General features: G+C 54.7%; 4 protein-coding genes and 2 non-coding genes across 6 annotated transcripts; 4 read left to right on the top strand and 2 right to left on the bottom strand.

The window, feature by feature from the left end:
• The first annotated feature begins 338 nt into the window (after nucleotides 1–338).
• On the top strand, nucleotides 339–2546 carry LOC122192370 (calcium/calmodulin-dependent protein kinase type IV-like). Its single transcript, XM_042892905.1, has 8 exons — nucleotides 339–484; nucleotides 595–667; nucleotides 887–977; nucleotides 1065–1139; nucleotides 1404–1479; nucleotides 1569–1695; nucleotides 1955–2107; nucleotides 2291–2546. Exons 1-8 carry the CDS (start codon nucleotides 339–341, stop codon nucleotides 2465–2467), a joined length of 918 nt encoding a protein of 305 aa, XP_042748839.1. The 3' UTR covers nucleotides 2468–2546.
• A 2227-nt stretch (nucleotides 2547–4773) lies between these two features.
• PWWP3A (PWWP domain containing 3A, DNA repair factor) lies at nucleotides 4774–11415 on the top strand. Its single transcript, XM_042892927.1, has 13 exons — nucleotides 4774–5073; nucleotides 5345–5433; nucleotides 5575–5645; nucleotides 6017–7036; nucleotides 7406–7525; nucleotides 7972–8042; nucleotides 8448–8524; nucleotides 8758–8818; nucleotides 9226–9301; nucleotides 9408–9458; nucleotides 9856–10289; nucleotides 10716–10804; nucleotides 11019–11415. Exons 1-13 carry the CDS (start codon nucleotides 5017–5019, stop codon nucleotides 11095–11097), a joined length of 2295 nt encoding a protein of 764 aa, XP_042748861.1. The 5' UTR covers nucleotides 4774–5016; the 3' UTR covers nucleotides 11098–11415.
• Nucleotides 11416–11795: 380 nt separating this feature from the next.
• Nucleotides 11796–11868, bottom strand: TRNAF-GAA. The gene has a single exon. It is a non-coding gene; the product is annotated as a tRNA-Phe (tRNA).
• Nucleotides 11869–12051: 183 nt separating this feature from the next.
• Nucleotides 12052–12125, top strand: TRNAN-GUU. Its single transcript has one exon. It is a non-coding gene; the product is annotated as a tRNA-Asn (tRNA).
• A 213-nt stretch (nucleotides 12126–12338) lies between these two features.
• NDUFS7 (NADH:ubiquinone oxidoreductase core subunit S7) lies at nucleotides 12339–15264 on the top strand. The gene is made up of 8 exons (XM_042892926.1): nucleotides 12339–12401; nucleotides 12620–12656; nucleotides 12820–12888; nucleotides 13033–13150; nucleotides 13879–14058; nucleotides 14128–14174; nucleotides 14898–14986; nucleotides 15062–15264. Exons 1-8 carry the CDS (start codon nucleotides 12386–12388, stop codon nucleotides 15157–15159), a joined length of 654 nt encoding a protein of 217 aa, XP_042748860.1. The 5' UTR covers nucleotides 12339–12385; the 3' UTR covers nucleotides 15160–15264.
• A 777-nt stretch (nucleotides 15265–16041) lies between these two features.
• GAMT (guanidinoacetate N-methyltransferase) lies at nucleotides 16042–17818 on the bottom strand. The gene is given in 7 exon segments (XM_042892925.1): nucleotides 16042–16196; nucleotides 16198–16272; nucleotides 16443–16553; nucleotides 16629–16696; nucleotides 16872–16935; nucleotides 17046–17191; nucleotides 17500–17818. Coding segments are annotated over 7 exon segments (708 nt in total). The 5' UTR covers nucleotides 17678–17818; the 3' UTR covers nucleotides 16042–16130.
• Nucleotides 17819–18369: the final 551 nt, after the last annotated feature.

Below are 18369 nucleotides of genomic sequence, written 5' to 3' on the forward strand. Positions count from 1 at the left end.
AATCCCAATGGCAGAGCCTTAACCCCAATAGCACAGCCCTAACCCCAGTGGCAAATCCCAATCCCAATGGCACAGTCCCAACCCCAATGGCACAGTCTCAACCCCAATGGCACAGCACTGTCCCAATGGCACAGCCTTAACCCCAATGGCAAACCCCAATAGCACAGCCCCATCCCAATTGCACAGTCCTGTCCCAATGGCACAGCCTTGACCCCAATGGCAAATCCCAATGGCACAGCCCCATCCCAATGGCACAGCCCTGTCCCAATGGCACAGCCTTGACCCCAAGGCAAACCCCAATCCCAATGGCACAGCCTTGACCCCAATGGCAAATCCCAATGGCACAGCCCCATCCCAATGGCACAACCCCATCTACTGCCACCCATTCTCATCCCTTTCAGATCAAACTGAAGGAGATCTTCGAGACACCCTCGGAGATTGCTCTGGTGCTGGAATTGGTGACGGGAGGAGAGCTCTTTGACAGGTAGGGGACGCAGCCCCAGGGGAGGGTGAGGATGGAACGGGGCTGAAGGACAGCCCTATGGGGTTGGGGATGGGGGGTGAGGGCACGTCTTGACTGCTGTGCACCCACAGGATCGTGGAGAGGGGCTTCTACAGTGAGCGGGATGCGGCCCACGTGGTCAAGCAGATCCTGGAGGCTGTGTTGGTAACGTCTCCGTGTCCCCATTGTGGTTTGGGGGCATCGCTGTGGGTCTGGGAGCATCGCTGCAGGCCCAGAGCCGTGCTGCCTGGGGAAGGTCACTGCCACGCAACCTGGAAATGGGGTTTCCATGGCAACAGATAGGTTTTAAAAATGGAAACTCTGAACGGGAAACGTCCTTCCTCTGCTGCCCTGCTAAAGCCTTTCCTCCCCCCATCCCCGCAGTATTTGCATGAGAATGGAGTGGTGCACCGGGACCTGAAGCCCGAGAACCTGCTGTATGCAGACCTGTCCCCCGACGCTCCCCTGAAGATCGGTGGGTGCTGAGCAGAGGGGCTGCACCCCGGGGCTTCCCAGCCTGGTGGGCACCCATCAGTCTGACCCCTCCCTGTGTGTCCCCAAGGTGACTTCGGGCTCTCCAAGATCGTGGATGAGCAGGACACCATGAAAACCGTCTGTGGGACACCGGGGTACTGCGGTGAGCAGTGGGGGTGTGGGGCAGAGGAACATGGGGGGGGGGGAAGGGGGGCCTCCTGCCTGGCACTCCTCTTCAGTCTGCCCCACAAAGAGCCCAGAATTGGGGGCTGGAAGGAGATGGGGACAGGTGGCAAAAGTCTGTGATGCACAAATCCTGTTTGTCATCAGTCCCCAACACAAATCAGCTCCGTGCTGAGCTCTGCACGCAGGAGGTGCCCGCGAAGGGTTTTCCTCCTGGATTTTAACCCCCATCTACTGCTTCCAGCCCCTGAAATCCTGCACGGCTGCCCCTACGGCCCTGAGGTGGACATGTGGTCGGTGGGTGTCATCACCTACATCCTGTGAGTATTGCTTATGGGCTGTGAGCCCCTGGCTGTGCCGTGTCCCTGCGTGGGGCCTGGGGGCACTGGGGATCCTCTGCTCCTTCCAGGCTCTGCGGGTTTGAGCCCTTCTTTGACCCACGTGGGGACCAATACATGTACAGCCGCATCCTCACCTGCGACTACGAGTTCGTGTCCCCGTGGTGGGACGAGGTTTCCCTCAATGCCAAGGACCTGGTGAGTCACTGAGCTTCAGGGCAGAGCTTGAGGCTGTGCAAAGCGAGTGGATCGGGTGTAAGAATGACAGAGGCAAGAGTCAAATAGAGCCAAATGGAGCGGTGTCACGGTCAGTGCTTCTCTGCTCCTGTGCATCTGTATTCCTTGCAAACGAGAGGCTGTGAGTCCACCAAGAGCATTGCACAGGGGTTGGGCGCGGGGGGCACTCGACAGATGACCATTTTGGGGTTTTTTTTTTGCACGTTGAAATCGGCCACAGGTCAGAAAACTGATCGTCTTGGATCCCCAGAAGAGACTGACGGTCTATCAGGCTCTGGAGCATCCCTGGGTGACTGGAAAAGCAGCCAAGTTTGCCCACATGGACAGCACACAAAAGAAGCTGCAGGAATTTAACGCCAGGAGGAAACTGAAGGTAAAACCTGACGGATCCCTCCCACTTTCCTCCTCTTGCACAAAACTTGTCCCATCCATGGGCTGCGCTTGCTGGGGCTGAGCAATCCCTGCCCTGAGCAGCAAAATGCTGAGTGGGGGCAGCCTGGGGGTTGAACCAGGTGTGTGTGTGCTTCCTACTGATGCCATCACGCTCTGCCTGCAGGCTGCCATGAAAGCCGTGGTGGCTTCCAGCCGCTTGGGCAACCACGGCCACCACGACTGCTCCAGGAACCGGGGGGGCTCCCAGGGGAGCACTGAGGCCACCGCTGCATCCGAGGAGCTGGAGGCATTCCCTGCTGTGCCCAAAATGCCCATCAACGGGGCGAGCTGCAGGAGCTGATGGTGCCCGGCTCCCAGCAGCAGCGCGGGGGGCTCTGGGGCAGCCATGGGGATGGCAGGACGGGGTGCATCCCTGCGCGGTGTCCTGGTGCTGCTGTGGCTGTGCGTCCATCCCCACCCCGCAGGGAAGCAGCGCTGGCGACTCCTGTCTTCCAACAACCCAACAGCTTTGGCTGCTGTGGCGTTAGGAGTGTCCCGGCTGCTTAAAAACGAGGAGCAAACAGCAGGGAAAAAAAAAGAAAAAAGGATTTCTTTCACCTTCCCAACAAAGGCAGCGAGTTGTCGCCGTTCTCTCTGCAACAGAGTTCTGTAAATAGTCCTCAAAGGCATCACTGCAGGGGGGGGGCGGCCAGCAATGCGCGCTCGGTCTCCAGCCCCATTGCACCCACCGGCCCCACTGCAGAAGGGGGGAGGGGAGGGTCGGACCTCCCCCCCAAAACCGCCTGCCTGCAGCACCTCGGTGTCTTTAGGTGGTAGATGAGCTCTGTTTGATTCGTGCTTTCGTGACGCTGCGGTTTCATTCGTCCTGGTGTTCGGTGTGTGCTGTGTGGGAGCAGCAGGGCTGGCGGTGAGGAGGGCTGCCTTGGTTGCGTTCTGACAGACGTTTTAATGAAGAACAATGCAATTATTTCTACGGGGCAGCGTCAGGCTTTGTAACACGGTGCTGTTGTTTCTTCATTGGGGACGAGGAGTTTATACTGCATTTCTGTTGGGTTTTTTAAGACTAATGAAATCCGAGGACAAACCTCTTGAAATGAGATTTTTTTAGGCATTTCTTTACCAAGCTGCAGGATGAACATTTGTGGATTTTAATACAGAAGAAGAAATGAGACAGGAAAAGCCATACTATGCGTGCTGGAGAGAAGGGACTGCAGACAAAAGGTACAGCTTTGCTTAAGCTGAGAGCTGCAATTGCAGACACAGTCTGGAGAGGGTTGGTTGGTAGATGCAGAGCTGTAACCAGGGATGCAGGAAGGGAAACGTAACACAGTGACTTTTGTACTTATTTACAGCACAAACAGAAATCCTAAGGATGACAGTAAGGGCTGATCCACGCTTTATTGTGCTCGTTTGTGTTTAGGGTGCTCATAAAGCCAATTACAGAGGAGAGATCAGATGCATGAGAGAATGGACAAAGGAAATGATGCCCATTTTTGTTATTTCCTCTCTTCCTTCCCTGCTTGAAGACAGGGGGCAGAATGCAGCGCTGCTCTGAGCTCTGCTCTCCATCCTGCAGATGTGCAAACCCTATGGAAGTGTCCATTCTCAACAATGGGGCCTGAACTTCACGTCTGCTATTTATTAAATCAGGTATTAACATTAATTCATACACTCTGACGTGAAGAACAGATTTAAAACATCGTGCAGGAGAAGGCCAGGGAGCTCAGCACAGGAGCAGGGACATCGCTCTGCCCTCAGACTGCTCCTGGTAGCAGAAAACAAAGCACCACTGAGATAACGGGTAATAAAGTGTCATCCTAGGGAGACAACCCAGGGGAAATTGTAGCCAGAAAAAGAAGGAAAAAAAAAAGGGAGTTTGTCTCTTCTGTCAACAAAGTATTATTCCACAAACATCTGTACTTGGAGGTAGGGAAAGCAGTGTCAATCCTATGGGACACGCCATTTCGGTCTGTATGCTGTTTTCAGAATGTGTTTTAATAACTTATTTCTTCGGTATAGTGGTTACATTTTCAATATCGCAGGTATTTATAAAAGAGCATAGACAGCAAATAAAAACATCTAACGTCCTAACGCGTGCTGTGTCTGAATGGCTGGAAGCCAATATGGCTCCGCCCATGCGGTACGACTCCTCTCCGGCTCTATCGGTCAATCCGTTCAGACTGGGCTGACTACCGGTCAATCTATTCACGCTGGGCTGAGGCCCAACGACACCAAGCGCTGGGTGCTGCCCTTCGGGCACCGCAACCCCACAGTGCGGGACTGCCGTGGGTCGCAGCTCCCGGGCCGCCCACGTGCTCGCAGCGCGCACATGGCTCCGCCCCGTGACGTCACCGTCTCGGCGGAAGCGGAAGTGATGCTCATTAGCGGAGAGGCGGGGAGTTCCTCCCGCCCTTTCCATTAGGGCGGGGCAAACAGAAAACCGGGCGCACTGATTGGCCGTGCAGCGAGGGCGGGAAGCAGGAGGAGCAGGGAGTCGATTGGCTGTAGTGCTGCTAGGAGCAGGGCGGCGCATGCGCAGGGGGAGGCGCGGTGGGCGGGAAGGCGGCGGCGGCGTCCCAGCTGCGGGCGGAGGGGCGGGGTGAGGAGGAGCGGGGCGGCTCCTCCTCCTCCTCCTCCTCCTCCTCCTCCTCCTCCTGCTTCCCACCGGGCGGAGGCCGCGGGCGTTCGCTGCTTTCGGTGCCGGGTCCCGGGTCCCGGTAGCGGCGGTGCCGCCGTTTGGGAGTTAAAGCGCCGCGTGGTGGCGGTTGAGAGCTGCTCGAGTGCTGCGTTACGCCGCGGAGGGCTGGAAGGAGGCGGCCGGAGCGCCCCGAGTTCTGGTCATGCTTTATTCCTTTTACCTCAGAGCTTCTCCTTCCCTGTGTGAAACGCATGGCGAACCGGGGCTGCGTCCTGTGCCGCTGGAGGGGGCGGCTGTGGCCGGCGAAGGTAAAATAAGGCTGGGGGATGGAGAAGGGTGAGGATGGCAGCCCCGGTGTGGGGAACAGCGCTGAAATTGGGGCTGTGATCCACGCGAGGGGCGGGGCTGACGGCTCAGCTGGGTGCTGTGGGTTCCCTGGGAGCGTTTGAGTCGGGAAAAGGGGGATATATATTGCAAAGAAAGCAACGAAATGCTTTCGAAAGTCGTTGTGAAGTCAGGCCTGTCCTGCAGCCTCCACGCACTCATAAAGCCCATGAAATGCCTCTTTTTTTCGTGTAGGTTTTGTCAAAGCCCGGGCTTGCTGAGGATCCCCCTGTTGCCAACGCACAGGAGGTTCTGGAGGTTGAAATAATCTGCTTAAAAGAGAGGTGAAGTATCTCTGTTACCGTTTTCTTTCTGCTCTTACATGCAAGCAAAAAAAAAATATGCGAGCTTTAATGTGAAAGCATCCATGCAATCAGCTGAGTGACTGCAGGGTGGTTCACAGCCTCATTCTGTTGTGTTTTCAGGGTCAGTGTGAAGCAGGAGGATGCTGTGCCCCTGGAGGAAGCGAGCATAGAGGACATCGTCTCTAACTTAAGTGAGCGTAGAGCGTTTGTTGCCTGCTGCGTTTTGTGCTCAGAAAATCAGATCTTCAGTTTGGTGGAAAATAGTGTTGTTGTGTTTCCAGGGGTGTCTCCTGTGGTTTTCTCCCCTTTCTCTCCCCATTAAATCAGTGAAGATTGAAAATAGACTAGATGTTCTTAAGCCACTTGGGTTTCTCCTGAAGGAATGGGGAGGGAACTTGTGTGTACCTGCATGGCGTTGTTACCTTGTGCTGTTTGCTTCTTCGCCTCAGAAATCACAGATGGTTTCGATGTTGCCTTAGGAAAAGGGTGTAACGTAGATGCAACTCTGTTTCTGGTACACTAACAAAGGTGGTTGTGCTTACTGCCTCTTCTTCCTCATCAGGTGAAAAGATTGATCCGGATGAGGCTGTGGAAGAACTGAAATATCGTTGTGCTCTTAAAACTGCCTTGGATTCCTTGGAAGAAAATGTACCAACCAGAGAAGAGCCACCTTCGAAGGCAGGGCCGAGTACTCGCTCGTCCCGGGCAAACGGTGCCAGGTCTCTTTCATCTTCCCCATTAAGCAGCTGTCAGCCACTCTCTAAGGAAGACTTGGAGTCTGAGAGCCTCAACAGGAAAAGAAAGCAGAGAAAAAGCCCCAACCTGAGGACTGGTACGAAAAAACAAAACCTGAGGTGTTCTTTAATTCCAGAGGAGAGTCCTGGAGCGAATGAGAACAGAACAAAACTCTCAAAGCGTAGCACTGGGGAGCTGTGCAACACCTCAAACTCAGACAGCGAGAATTGCACGGCACCAGGATCGCTGCTGTTATCAAGAGAGAAAAAAACAAAGCCCAGATGGTTGAAAAAATCCCTAACGAGTAATAAAGCCTCACTGAAGCTAAAGGAGGAGAAATGTAAGCAAGGAAGGAGAGCAAGAGGTACAGGATCACCTGGGTCGCTTCCAAAAGGTTCCTCCAAAGGCCGAGGGCAGCCCCCTGCTGAGGGCACTTCTGTGTCTGCATCCTGCAGCTCTGGCACGGCGCTGCCTGGGAGGAGCAGGGTGAGCACCAGGCAGCAGCCCAGAGCCCAGATGTTACTGTGCTCATCTTCCAAAAATGCCTCTGACTCACAGAGGAGCACTGGAAGCGAGAATAGAAACGGAGCCAAACAGGTAAATGAGAGGAAAAAGGCAAGGAGTCTGAAGCAAGCGGAAGGAAAACAAGAGGCCGAGGCAGGAACGTCCTCGTCCAGGAAGAAGGAGTGCAGAAACAGCCCTGAGCCTTCAGCTGGGCTGTCTGACTGCAGAGTGCTGTCTGATGGCGTTCTCTCTCGGCTGCAAGAGGAGGAGGATGAGGATGAGCCGCCTGAGGTTATGGACAGAGCAAAGGAGTTCCACCTGCCCGACTTTGAGGAAGAGGAAGGTGGGCACGCTGCTCTTAGGGTGTGCAATCTGCATTCCTTCTGATTCACAGGCGCCGTTTATCACTGTAGCAGTTGTGTTTTTGTGGAGGTGGTTCTTGAGCTGCTGGGTTGAATCCTTCTGTGTTTTTAAGTCCTGGGGAATTCAGGTTATATAAAGGGACAGAAGGGTACGGAATCCTGAAAGCAGCATCCTTTCCTATGGCTCCTCTCCCTTTTTTTGCCTCGCATTCAGGCTATTTAGCCAGGCTGAGGTCTGTGTGGTGTTACAGGTGCCCTGTGGCTCACGTTGCTGTGGGGTGACGCTGCTGCTCTCACACTGGGATGAGGGTGAGGGCTGTGCCACGCTCACAGCTGTGTTGCTGTTGCAGGACTGGAGCCCTCAGGGCTGTCTTCTGAGAGGGCGTTCTGTGAGAAGCTGTGTCAGCTCTCAGATCTGGTGGAGGAGGAGGAGGAGGAGGAAGAGCTTCCCAGCATTCTGTCTCATCAAGGTGAGGCATGGGTGGTATTTCCTTGAGACCTCAGCAGCATCAGCACGCCCTGTTGGTTTCTGTGTGCTGCTGACTTGCTGACAAGTTCTGGTAAACCCTGATGGTGAAACCTCACCTTTCTAGCAGACAAATCCAGCTTTGCTCAGGCTTGGAATAAAACGCCTTCATTGGGTGCTGCAGGAGGGCTGTTTGGAACAGCATTTATTGCCACACAATGTGAAACTGGGCAAGGGTCTGAGATTTGAGACTTCTGAGCTTCTATCTTGTATATAGAATATAATTTCTGTATATTCAGAGCTCTTGCCTTGTGTGAGGGCAGGATGTTGTGCTACTTCAGTTGGGATCTGTAAAAGCATCAAAGCAGAACTCGCTGGATATTCCCTGTGTGATGAGGCAGCATGAATTCACTTTTCCTGCTTTTCTCTTTCATTATTTTTTCGTTACAGAACCAGAATCGATTGACAAAGGGATTTTGGTGTGGTGCAAGTGGCAAAGATACCCATATTGGCCAGCAGTGGTAAGAGCAGCTCGCTGTTCACAGGGATGTGATGTTTGCTGGGGGCTGATGGGGAACAACTAACAGTTCTTGAGCCTTTCTTGCCCTTCTTGTCCTGTGTGGAATCAGTTGTGCTTGTCTGCTAAATCAGAAACTGCAGTGAAACCAAGGATAACAGAAAGCTGCACAAAATAAAGCACACGTGAAATAAATGTGGTTGGGGAGCATTTGCTTCTGTTGGAGCAGAGGATTCCTCCTCAGCTCCTGTATCACGAGTTCAACTGCAGCCTTCTCTGAGGATTAAATAAATCCTTGGTGTGATAACAGAAGTGCTGCATGGGGTGCTGTGACGTGGGGGGGGCTGCAGGTGCTCCCTCTTGGTGAGGATGTGAGACTTGATGCCATCAGCCCTTCCTCTGTCTGCAGGTGAAGAACGTGAAGCGGAAGCACAGGAAGGCAAACGTGCTCTTCATAGAGGGCAACACAAGTGAGAAGAACAAGAGGTGAGCGCTGTGGGTTCTGCTCAGGTGCTGGGCAGCCTCCTGTTGGTGGGATGGCAGGGCTGGGATCTGGTGGGATTCTTCTGCTTTGGGCTCTGTTCTGTTTCCTCCGTGAGCTGTGCTAGGGAATTCCTCAGGCTGATGTTTGGGGAAGGTGTGAAAGCCCTGTGAAGGAGCAGCTGCAGGTTTGGCCACCTTCCATCCCTAACTTTGTCTTTTTTGTGTGTGTCAACAAGTTTCTCAGTGTCTCTTCGGAACCTGAAGCACTTTGACTGTGAAGAGAAGCAGGACCTGATTGTAAGTGCTACAAGTAACCCTTGGCTGCAGTGCATACAAAACATCTTGCATGCAGTGTGTGCTTACCCTACCGGGTGTCTGCTCTCACTTTGGCTGCTAAGATCCTCTTCCACTCAATACATTGCTTAAACATAATTGTGTTGCACAAACTAGATTATACCATGGGAATAGGCTCCTCCTTGGTCAGGTTATGGGTGCTGCTGAGAACGTGGGCAGTGGATGGGAGCTGGTTGTTTAGGGTTCCAACTGTGTTTTCACTTGTTTTCCACATATGCCAAAGCAACCAGTGCTTAATTACAGAAACTGAATGGCAAGACAATATAAAAGAAATGGGGTGAGCTTGGATTAGTTGTTGCTGCTCCTTTGACAGGCAGCACTTAGACCTGCGTGTGGCTCCTCTCTTGCAGGACCAAGCCAAAAAAGACTATTGCCAGGAAATTGAGTGGTGCATTCAGCTGATTTCTGACTATCGGATCAGAGTGGGTGAGTGCTGTGTGCTGAAGGCAGCCAGACCTGCAGTCACAAACTGAGGCTGCCGGCTCTGTTGCCGTAGCTGGACTGATAACAACCTGTTCTCTGGGCTTTTCAGGTTGCCATTCGTTTACTGGATCCTTCTTGGAATACTTTGCTGATGATATCAGTAAGTGAATTGGCAGGGAGGTTTCTTGCTGGGACTTTTAGGAGAGAAGCTTGGCTCTGATTTGGTACAAAGTGTGGGTTGGGTTGGTGAGGCACACTGAAACCTGCTGTTGGTTGTGCCCTGAGGCTTTCAATCCCACAGAGGAAGTTCAGTGTAATCAGTGAGCTGGTTGTTAACGACTTCACATTGGAGCAAGCTGTTCTCAAAGCTCGTGTTCATCTCAATACCTTCTGCAGTGTGATTTCTTTTTTCAAGGCGAGTCCCTCCCTGTCCTTCAAGAGGGGAAGGAAAAGCTCTCCTCATCAAGAAAGCCTTTATTTGGTGTCTGCATATAAGTGCATATGCCAGAAAGCCCCTTATTTTACCTGAGTCTGAATGGTGGTGGCTTTTCTTGCAGGCTACCCTGTCAGGAAGCAGTACCAGCAGAGCTCAGCCCAAATGACCTTTCCCAACGTAGCAGAGGAAGATCTGGAGGACTCTGCCTTAGAAACTTCCCCTCAGAAGCCCTGCAGGAAGCTGCTGCCTGACAGGACCAGGGCTGCCAGGGACAAAGCCAACAAAAAGATCGTGGAGTTCATCGTGAAGACCAAAGGAGCAGAGGAGCACCTGCTGGCTGTTCTGAAGTGCAGGAAGGAGTCCAGGTGGATGAAGGATTTCCTGAGTTCACGGCAGTACGGAACGTGCGTGGAAACTTATTTAGAGGATGAGGAGCAGTTGGAGCTGGTGGTGAATTACCTGAAGGAAGTGGTGTACCATGAAACAGACACTGCAGACCTCCGTCGGCTGCTTGGGGATGGAGTAAAATTTATTTTAGATGTCCTTTTGCCTGAAGTAAGTAAACGTGAAACACTGAATAGAGAGAATGTTGAAGTAGATAACGTAGCTTAAGCTCAGTGACTGCTGGAATGATCTGGGTGGATTGGAGCCCAGCTGCTGCCCTGAGTGGGGTTGAGCTCAAGGGGCTGGGCCTGAATTTGCTCCCTCAGGAGCTTTGCCTGGGAAAACCTTGGTAAGGTGTGGGAGCAGATTTGCTGTTAAGAGAATCTTATTTTCCTTGTAAAAGCAGTGTCCTGGGCGTGCTGAAGGACAAATCTGTAGCACCTATCAGGTTTCCCTACACAAAGGTGCATCCAGGTTTCCAAAGGGAGTCTCATCCCAAAGATGTCTCAGCCAATGAGCACGACTTCAAGCCTGCTTTTAATTTTGTAACTGAGGTTTTTTCTTTTGCTCTTGTCAATGAACCAAATGCTTTTATAGGCTATCATTTATGCCATTTCTGCTGTGGATGATATAGACTACAAAAAGGCAGAAGAGAAATACATGAAAGGACCATCTGTGAGCAAAAGGTACGTTCCTATGTTCAGCATCTCCAGGTTTTCCTTGTTGGTTTACTGTCTGTGTGGAGCAGTGGGAAGTTCAGCACCCACCCCAGCAAGACAAGGGCTCTCATTTAAATGCTGGGATGGTTAAACACAGAGTTCCTGCGACATGCAGAGCTCTGCAGAAGCTTGAACACTTTTGAGTTCTGCTTGAATTAACAGCCTTCCTCCTTGCTCTTAGGGAGAGGGAAGAGTTTGATGAAGAAATTCTGGAGAGGAAGAGGCTTCAGGCTGAGCTGATGGCTGCAGACAGCGTGTGAACGGCAGCAAAAGCTTTCCCAATTACACCCCAGCCTTGTTACATCTCCAAAGCTGTGGCTGTGACAGTGCTGCATTGCATTACCACCACGCACAGTTGTACCTACAGTCCTTGTTCTCACCTCTGTGCTGCTGGAAGTGCTGTGAGCTGTGTGTGTGCTGCTGCTCTGTGCCCTTGATGTGGACTCGGTAGGAAAGAAGCCTCTGCTGTCCTCAGAAGAACGCAGGCTGGCGTTGCGGAGCCAAAGGCTGGGACAGGGTTGGCTCTTTTCCTTTATCTGTCATTAAAGGTGTGAGGAATAAAATTGGTTCTGAGTGAAGCAAACTCATTCCTGGCTCTTTGTGGCCGGGGGGGGGGAAGCAATGAGGTCTGTGTGTGTTTAAAAAGCAAAAGCTGTTTTTTTTTTTGTTTTCCTTTCTAAAAGCAGCCCTATTTTGCAGCCTGTCTTTACATAATGTTTTCCAGGCACGCTTTCAGTCGTGTTTCTTTCTCTGATTTGTACTTAAGCCCTGCTCCAGCTGAAGTTTAATGGTGCTGCAGCTGTGTGACAGCGGTTATCAGTTATAGAATGCTTAATTGGGGCATCACAGCGAAAGGTGGTGCGTGTCAATAAACTCGAAGCTGAGCGCTGCGTTAAGAAATAAAATGGGGTTGGGGGAGGTGAAGTGAATCGCCCTTCGCGGCGGCGCCAAAACGTTGTGCCGAAACCCGGGATCGAACCAGGGACCTTTAGATCTTCAGTCTAACGCTCTCCCAACTGAGCTATTTCGGCTGCGTGATAGCGGCGGCCCCCCACTTCCTGTCAGCTGACTCCGCTGTTGGGGGAGGGGGGCTGCAGGGGGGTTCGCGCGGGGCGGAAGAGGCGGTGGCGCCCCGCACCGCTCCGTCCGTTCCCGCAGCGCCCCGCCTGCCCGCATTCCCACAGCGGCGGTCGCGGGGCAGCGCCGGCAGCGCGGTCTCTGTGGCGCAATCGGTTAGCGCGTTCGGCTGTTAACCGAAAGGTTGGTGGTTCGAGCCCACCCAGGGACGGCCGTGTGGTTTTTGTTTCCTGTTTTGTTTTTTTTTTTTATATACATTTATATGCTCGGAGAGGGCGCTGCGCTCGGGGCCGCACCGGAACCTCGGATACACAGCCGCCGATCGTCTGCTTTCTGTCGCTGCTCCGCGCCCAGCGGAACCTCCCGCGCCGCCCTCGTTTTCCACCGGCGCGTTGAAGCAGCGGACCGCGCGCTGCCGGAACGTTGTGTGCGGTGCACCGCGGCCAGAGGTCCCCTGAAGGGCTGCGGGACATGGCGGCACTGCGCCGTGAGCAGGGCCGGGGGGCGACGGGGAGCGGGGCGAGGCCGTGCGGGGCTGCGGGTGGGACCGGGCCGGGGTGCGGGATGGCGGGGATCCTGGGTGGCAGCTCCGGGCTCAGCTCCGGGTTGGGACGCGCTGAACGCCGGCCGGGTGCGTCCCCCAACACTGGCCGGGGCTGAGCTCCGTGTGCTCTCCTCGCTGAGCTCCGTGTGCTCTCCTTGCAGGTCTCGGCCTCCCGCGGCGTGCCGTGCTGGCCTGGCGGTGAGCGGGGCCGGGGGGTTTTGGGGAGGGGGGCGGCTGAGGGTAAAAGATGGGGCTCCATGGGGGTCCCATTCCCCCCCCCCCCCCCCCCCCGAGCGAATCGCTTTTGTTCTGCATCGTCGAGCCGGGTGAGATTTGGTGGCAGTGGCTCTCATTCCTGCAGGCCCAGCACGGTGACATCCCCTCCTGCTCAGCTGTTCCATCAGACATGTGCAGCCCAACATGCAGACAGGTAACCAGCCAGGCTCCTCTCACGGGGTGAAACCCCACTGCTGCTGGGAAGGAGCAGAACATCTCTGTGGGTTCCCTGGGAAGTGACATCTCGATGCTAACGCATTCCGTGCTTAATAACTGAGAGCGACCTGTTTGTTCTCAGCTCCATCCAAGCACAGCCAAAGAGCTCAGCTGTTGTCCCGAAAAAGTCCTACGTCCCCACGAGCAGGGGGGAATACGTCATCACCAAACTCGATGACCTGATCAACTGGGCACGGAGGGTGAGTCGCTGCCGCTGTCTTAAAGCACTTTGCTCTGTCAGTCACCTGCATGGCGTCTCTGCTTTCAGTGTGCCCCCCCCAACTCCTAGACATGAGCCAGCAGTGCGTGCTTGCAGCCCAGAAGGCCAGCTACATCCTGGGCTGCATTAAAAAAGAAGCGGCCAGCAGGGAGAGGGAGGTGATTGTCCCCCTCTACTCGGCTCTTGTGAGGCCCCACGTGCAGAACTGCATCCAGATCTGGGACCTTCAGTACAAAAAAGACACAGAGCTCTTGGAATGGGTCCAGAAGATGATCAGAGGGCTGGAGCACCTCTCCTATGAGGAAAGGCTGAGGGAACTGGATTTGTTTAGTTTGGAGATGAGAAGGCTCCGGGGAGATCTCATGATGGCTTTCTGATACCTGTATAAACAGGAAGGGAATGGCTTACAAGGATGTATAGTGACAGGACAAGGGAGAATGCTTTTAAGCTGAGATGGGAGCTTTAGGTTGGATGTTAGGAGGAAGTTTTTCCCCCAGAGGGTGGTGAGGCACTGGCACAGGTTGCCCAAGGAGGCTGTGGATGCCCCATCCCTGCAGGCATTCGAGGCCAGGCTGGATGTGGCTCTGGGCAGCCTGGGCTGCTGGTTGGCGACCTGCACACAGCAGGGGGTTGGAACTGGATGAGCATTGGGGTCCTTTTCAACCCAGGCCATTGTGTGACCCTATGACCCCTCTGTCTCCACTGCAGAGCTCCCTGTGGCCGATGACGTTTGGCCTGGCCTGCTGTGCTGTGGAGATGATGCACATGGCAGCTCCCCGCTACGACATGGACCGCTTCGGGGTGGTGTTCCGAGCGAGCCCCCGCCAAGCCGACGTCATGATTGTGGCTGGCACCCTGACAAACAAAATGGCTCCAGCCCTGCGAAAGGTATGGATGGGTGCCTCGAGGGGGGCTGTGCGTGGATGGAGAGCGCTCTGATCTGTCTGTGTCCTGCAGGTCTACGACCAGATGCCAGAGCCTCGCTATGTGGTCTCCATGGGAAGGTAACGACCTTAAGCTGGGTGGGGGAAACCATGTGGCTGAGGGGGAGGGAGCCTCCATCCTTTCAGCCCTGTACAAAAGGCTTTGATATTTAACGAAATAAAAATAAAGTAAATCAACGTTTCTTCTTGGTTAGGAGAGTATTTTGTCAGGTCCCTCTGAACTGCTGGCTCTTTCCGATGAAAGATTCTGTTGGTTTATTTGTGGCTGTCTCTGTAGGCTTCACTATGCTCAAAATCTCAGGGTTTGCTTTTGGACTTAATGTTTCCACTGTGCAGCATCAAATATGGGATCTGTGGATCTCTGGCTCTGAAGCCACAGTGTTGGCACAGCAGAACTGACCCGGTGCCGCTGGGTCTGAGTGCAGCTGAACTTGAGGATGGATGGGACAGAACGAGTTCTAGAAACGTTCTTTGTGGATGTGACAAAAAGAAAAAGAGGTTTTGCAGTATGCAAAGGGGCTCCTCCACATCTGCTTTGTAAGAGCCATGGAAGTGGTTGAGCTTGGTCTGATTCAGCTCAGAACACACGTGCAGCCTGCCTCCCAGCCAGGTCCCACGGGCGGCACGCAGCTCTGTGCTCAAACTGAACGCCCCCCCTGCAAATCCCAGCACTCAGTCCCCACGACACACAGAAGCACCTCTTACCCTCGGGTGCCAGCTTAACGTTTGCCTTTGCCTCTGCTAACGTTTCACTGAGCTGTGCTTAACAAACACCTTTTGCAGCTGTGCCAATGGCGGGGGTTACTACCACTATTCCTACTCTGTGGTGAGGGGCTGCGACCGCATCGTGCCGGTGGACATCTATGTGCCAGGTAGGAGAGCAGCCACGGCGCTGGGTTGGAGCAGGGCTGCCATGAAGTTGGTGATGCCACCTCTTTCCCCCTCAGGTTGCCCACCCACGGCTGAAGCTTTGCTGTACGGCATCTTGCAGCTTCAGAAAAAAATCAAACGAGAGAAGAAGATTCAGATCTGGTATAGGAAATAGGCTCTAATTTATGACCTCCCCCTCACTGCCTGCGGCACCTACTTGCTTTCTACGCACAAAGATATCCGTTCTCACAGGCCTTCCAATAAAACTGTACATGGTTCAGATGCTGCCCTGTCTTTAATACATTGCTCTTATCCTGAGTGGAATAAATGCCTGGGAGAAGGGAGGCATGAAAGCTTGGGTTGCTCTTTGGCTTCGTTAGGAGTTGCAGCTGCCGAGTGTGGTTGGTTGCTGCAGGAGGCCTGAAGTCCTCTGGCTCAGGTAGAACACACAGCTCTGCTGTAGCAGCTGGGCTGTGCAGGATTTGTTTTCCTTTTCACGATGAAAGCAGCTCAGGCACTGGATCCTCCCCCAGCTACAGGCTGCTGTCAGTGCTGGGGTTCTTTATGGGACCAGCACACATCCAGGGGAGCCTCATGGTGTCCATGAGCTCAGCTCTGCCTGCTTGTTTCTTAATTCCTACAAGGGATGGAACACACCTCGATGTGTACAGCAGAAGGAATTGCATTGGTCTGGCAGTGGATGTGTTGTGGGAACCCCTGTGCTGTGCACCCATATGGTCTGCAGTTACAGGCGCGCTTCGAAAGGCAAAAATAAATTGCTCAGAAATAGCCTTTGTGTATTTTGGTCTGATTTAATGGATTTTAGCCCTTCTGGGTAGAGAGGGGGAACGTCATTTATGCACTATTGAACTGTATGGGGGTCGTAAGAATCAGAGCTTATTAAAACGGGCATCAGCCAAAAATATGAGGGAACTTTCACTGGAAACTCATGGGAAATCCAGTTCTAAGGAACGTGCCTCAAACTGCCCCATCTTCCCCATTCCTCCTGCCTGGCCTGGCACGTTTGGCTTCTGCACGGAAACGGACCCCCGATTTCACAAACAATTGTTTTTAGAGTAAAGGACGGCGTGAGCCCCTTTGGGTCAACGCTGCGCTGTGGGTTTGCAGCCACAGGAACCTTTTTGTTCAGTGCTTCACCACGCGGGGGGTGATCATCCGAGGGAAGGAGTAGTAGCGGCACTCCCGGGGGGGGCACCAACTCCATCACTGCTGTGCTGATGTTCTCCCTCCTGAAGCCGGCCTCCAGCAGCTGTGCCACCTGAGTCTCCTGCAAGAGAGAAGGAGGGGGGAATCACCCAGCCGTGGTCTCAGCCATCTGTGATGCTGCTGGGCTGGGGGGGGGGGGCGGTGATGCGCCCCCCTGAGCTCGCAGCGCGGCGGGTACCTGCAGGGGGGTGCGGGGGGGGGGGGGGGGGTGGGCCCCCCCCCCCAGCTCACCTCAAACATCTTCTCTATGTCGCTGTACTTGCCCTTCAGCAGCTCCCCCCACGAGGTGAGGTTGCAGTAGGTGAGGACCCCCCCGGGCCGCAGCAGGCGGAAGGCATGGTCCTGCATTGGAGAGGGGGGTCAGAGGCACCACACCGATCAGCTGCCTCACCTCCCACCCCGCTCCTGCTGCCCTACCTTGATGAAGGCAAACTGGTGCGTGTGCCAGGTCTGTGCAGACAGCGGGTACGTGTCATATAGGATTCCTGCACAGGGAGAGCAGCGGGCGTCTGGGAGAGGCCCCGTGCCACCATGGGGTTCCCCTCCACCGCCATCTTCTGATTTGTCCCCTTTACATTTGCTCCCCCCTCCCTCCACGCCTCTGGACCCCCATCCTCCCCCAGTCCTAGGGGTCAGTGCCTGCACCCCCCAGTGTGTTACCAGAGAAGTGCCCATCCGGCAGCGTTGGCACCACGTCCTCCCACAGCCCCTTCAGTGGCACCACCTGTGGGGGGAACAGGACAGGGGGGGCTCAGCCCCACACCTAGCATAGCATGGCACAGCGCAGCACAGCACTGCATGGCACAACCCAACGTAGCTCAACACAGCACAGACCTTGTGTGGCTGCACCCTTGCCCACTCCTCCAGCCGCTGGAACACGCCGTCGTTGCACTCCACGATCCAGTGCTCCTCAATGTTGAACTCCTGCACTTTGGTGGCAGCAATGGCCATGCCAAAGCCCACCTCCAGCACACGGCCACCTGGCAGCAAGGGGTTAACACTGGAAGCCTTCCCCTGGCGTTTGGCCCCTCCGAAGCCCCTCAAGCCCCCAACATTCTCCTGCCTCCCCCCTCACTCCCCGCCCGTTGCAATAGGAATGCACAATTGCCTGTAGCAAAGCTGTGACCCCCCCCAGTTCGGTGCCAGCACTGCAGGCAGGTGGCAGCCCCCCTCCTCCTCCCCCAGCCCCTTTTAGGAATATGTCACCACTGACACAATAGCACAAGTGTCACCATTCCCCTCCCCTGGGCTACCAATGCCCCCCAGTGCCACTCGCTGTCCCCATTACCCCTGGAGGCAGCCACGGTTGCCAGTGAATGCATGTAGGGGGTCTCCCAGCGTTCCATCACCGGCTTCCCCAGGATCTCCAGGTGGGTGTCGGGGGCATTGTAGGCAGCTGTAGCCTCCCGCCATGCAGCCTTGCAGTCCTCACCCTCCGTGAAGATGGGAGCTGTGCCTGAGCTCATGGCTGTGGGAGAAAGTCCAAGGGCTCGCAGTGCAGGGGGAGGAGAGGGCTCACAGTGCTGTCCAGCTTTAAATAGCCAGGGCTGGAAAAGAGCTGAGTGTGCACATCCTGCTGGGGCCCCTCTGGGGTGAAAGGGTATCGAGGGGTGGTGCATGCGTGGGGCTGGGTGCAGTGGGGTGGATGAGGGGTGTGGGGGCTTGGGGAGAGTGCTGGGGTGCGAGTGGCACTGTGCAGTGTGCATTGTGCATTGTGCATTGTGTTCTGTGCTGTGTGCAGCTGCAGCACCACCGTGGGTCAAAGCTGGGCTGGGCTGATGCATTGGAGGTGCCACAGAGGCAGGGTTCAGCTCGGGCTGTGCGTGGTGCTGTGCCCTGTGCTGTGCCACAGGTTGGGGTTATGCACCGCACTGTGCAGCACACTGTGCTGTGCTGTGCATCAGGCTGTGCATCAGGGTTACACCGTGCACCGGAGCCAAGCACCAGTGTTACACCAGGCACTGGAGCCATGCACTGGAGCTGTTCTATGTGTCGGAGCCATACAATGGGGCTGTGCTGAATATCAGAGCTGCGGTGAGCACTGAGATGCGTGCTGGCATTGCGGTGCGCATCGGTTCACGTATAAAGGCCACGGCGATCACGGCAGCCACGCACCAGGTCGGGGTCACACCGTAAACCCCCGCACCACCCCCAAGCA

Source organism: Lagopus leucura, unplaced genomic scaffold (genome assembly GCF_019238085.1).
Source record: "Lagopus leucura isolate 7727_CA_CO unplaced genomic scaffold, USGS_WTPT01 145-22_obj-0_obj, whole genome shotgun sequence".
In the NCBI taxonomy this organism is placed as follows: Eukaryota; Metazoa; Chordata; class Aves; order Galliformes; family Phasianidae; genus Lagopus; species Lagopus leucura.

What these genes read in the sequence shown, in the direction of transcription:
- PWWP3A (XM_042892927.1), top strand. Translation starts at nt 5,017, where the DNA reads ATGGCGAACCGGGGCTGCGTCCTGTGCCGCTGGAGGGGGCGGCTGTGG. An exon ending in ACCCATATTGGCCAGCAGTG is followed by an intron (nt 8,043 to 8,447) that starts GTAAGAGCAGCT and finishes CTCTGTCTGCAG; the next exon opens with GTGAAGAACGTGAAGCGGAA. An exon ending in ATACTTTGCTGATGATATCA is followed by an intron (nt 9,459 to 9,855) that starts GTAAGTGAATTG and finishes CTTTTCTTGCAG; the next exon opens with GCTACCCTGTCAGGAAGCAG.
- LOC122192370 (XM_042892905.1), top strand. Translation starts at nt 339, where the DNA reads ATGGCACAGCCCCATCCCAATGGCACAACCCCATCTACTGCCACCCAT. An exon ending in GGAGGAGAGCTCTTTGACAG is followed by an intron (nt 485 to 594) that starts GTAGGGGACGCA and finishes GTGCACCCACAG; the next exon opens with GATCGTGGAGAGGGGCTTCT. An exon ending in CCCTCAATGCCAAGGACCTG is followed by an intron (nt 1,696 to 1,954) that starts GTGAGTCACTGA and finishes AATCGGCCACAG; the next exon opens with GTCAGAAAACTGATCGTCTT.
- NDUFS7 (XM_042892926.1), top strand. An exon ending in GCAGCCCAACATGCAGACAG is followed by an intron (nt 12,889 to 13,032) that starts GTAACCAGCCAG and finishes GTTTGTTCTCAG; the next exon opens with CTCCATCCAAGCACAGCCAA. An exon ending in TGGCTCCAGCCCTGCGAAAG is followed by an intron (nt 14,059 to 14,127) that starts GTATGGATGGGT and finishes TGTGTCCTGCAG; the next exon opens with GTCTACGACCAGATGCCAGA.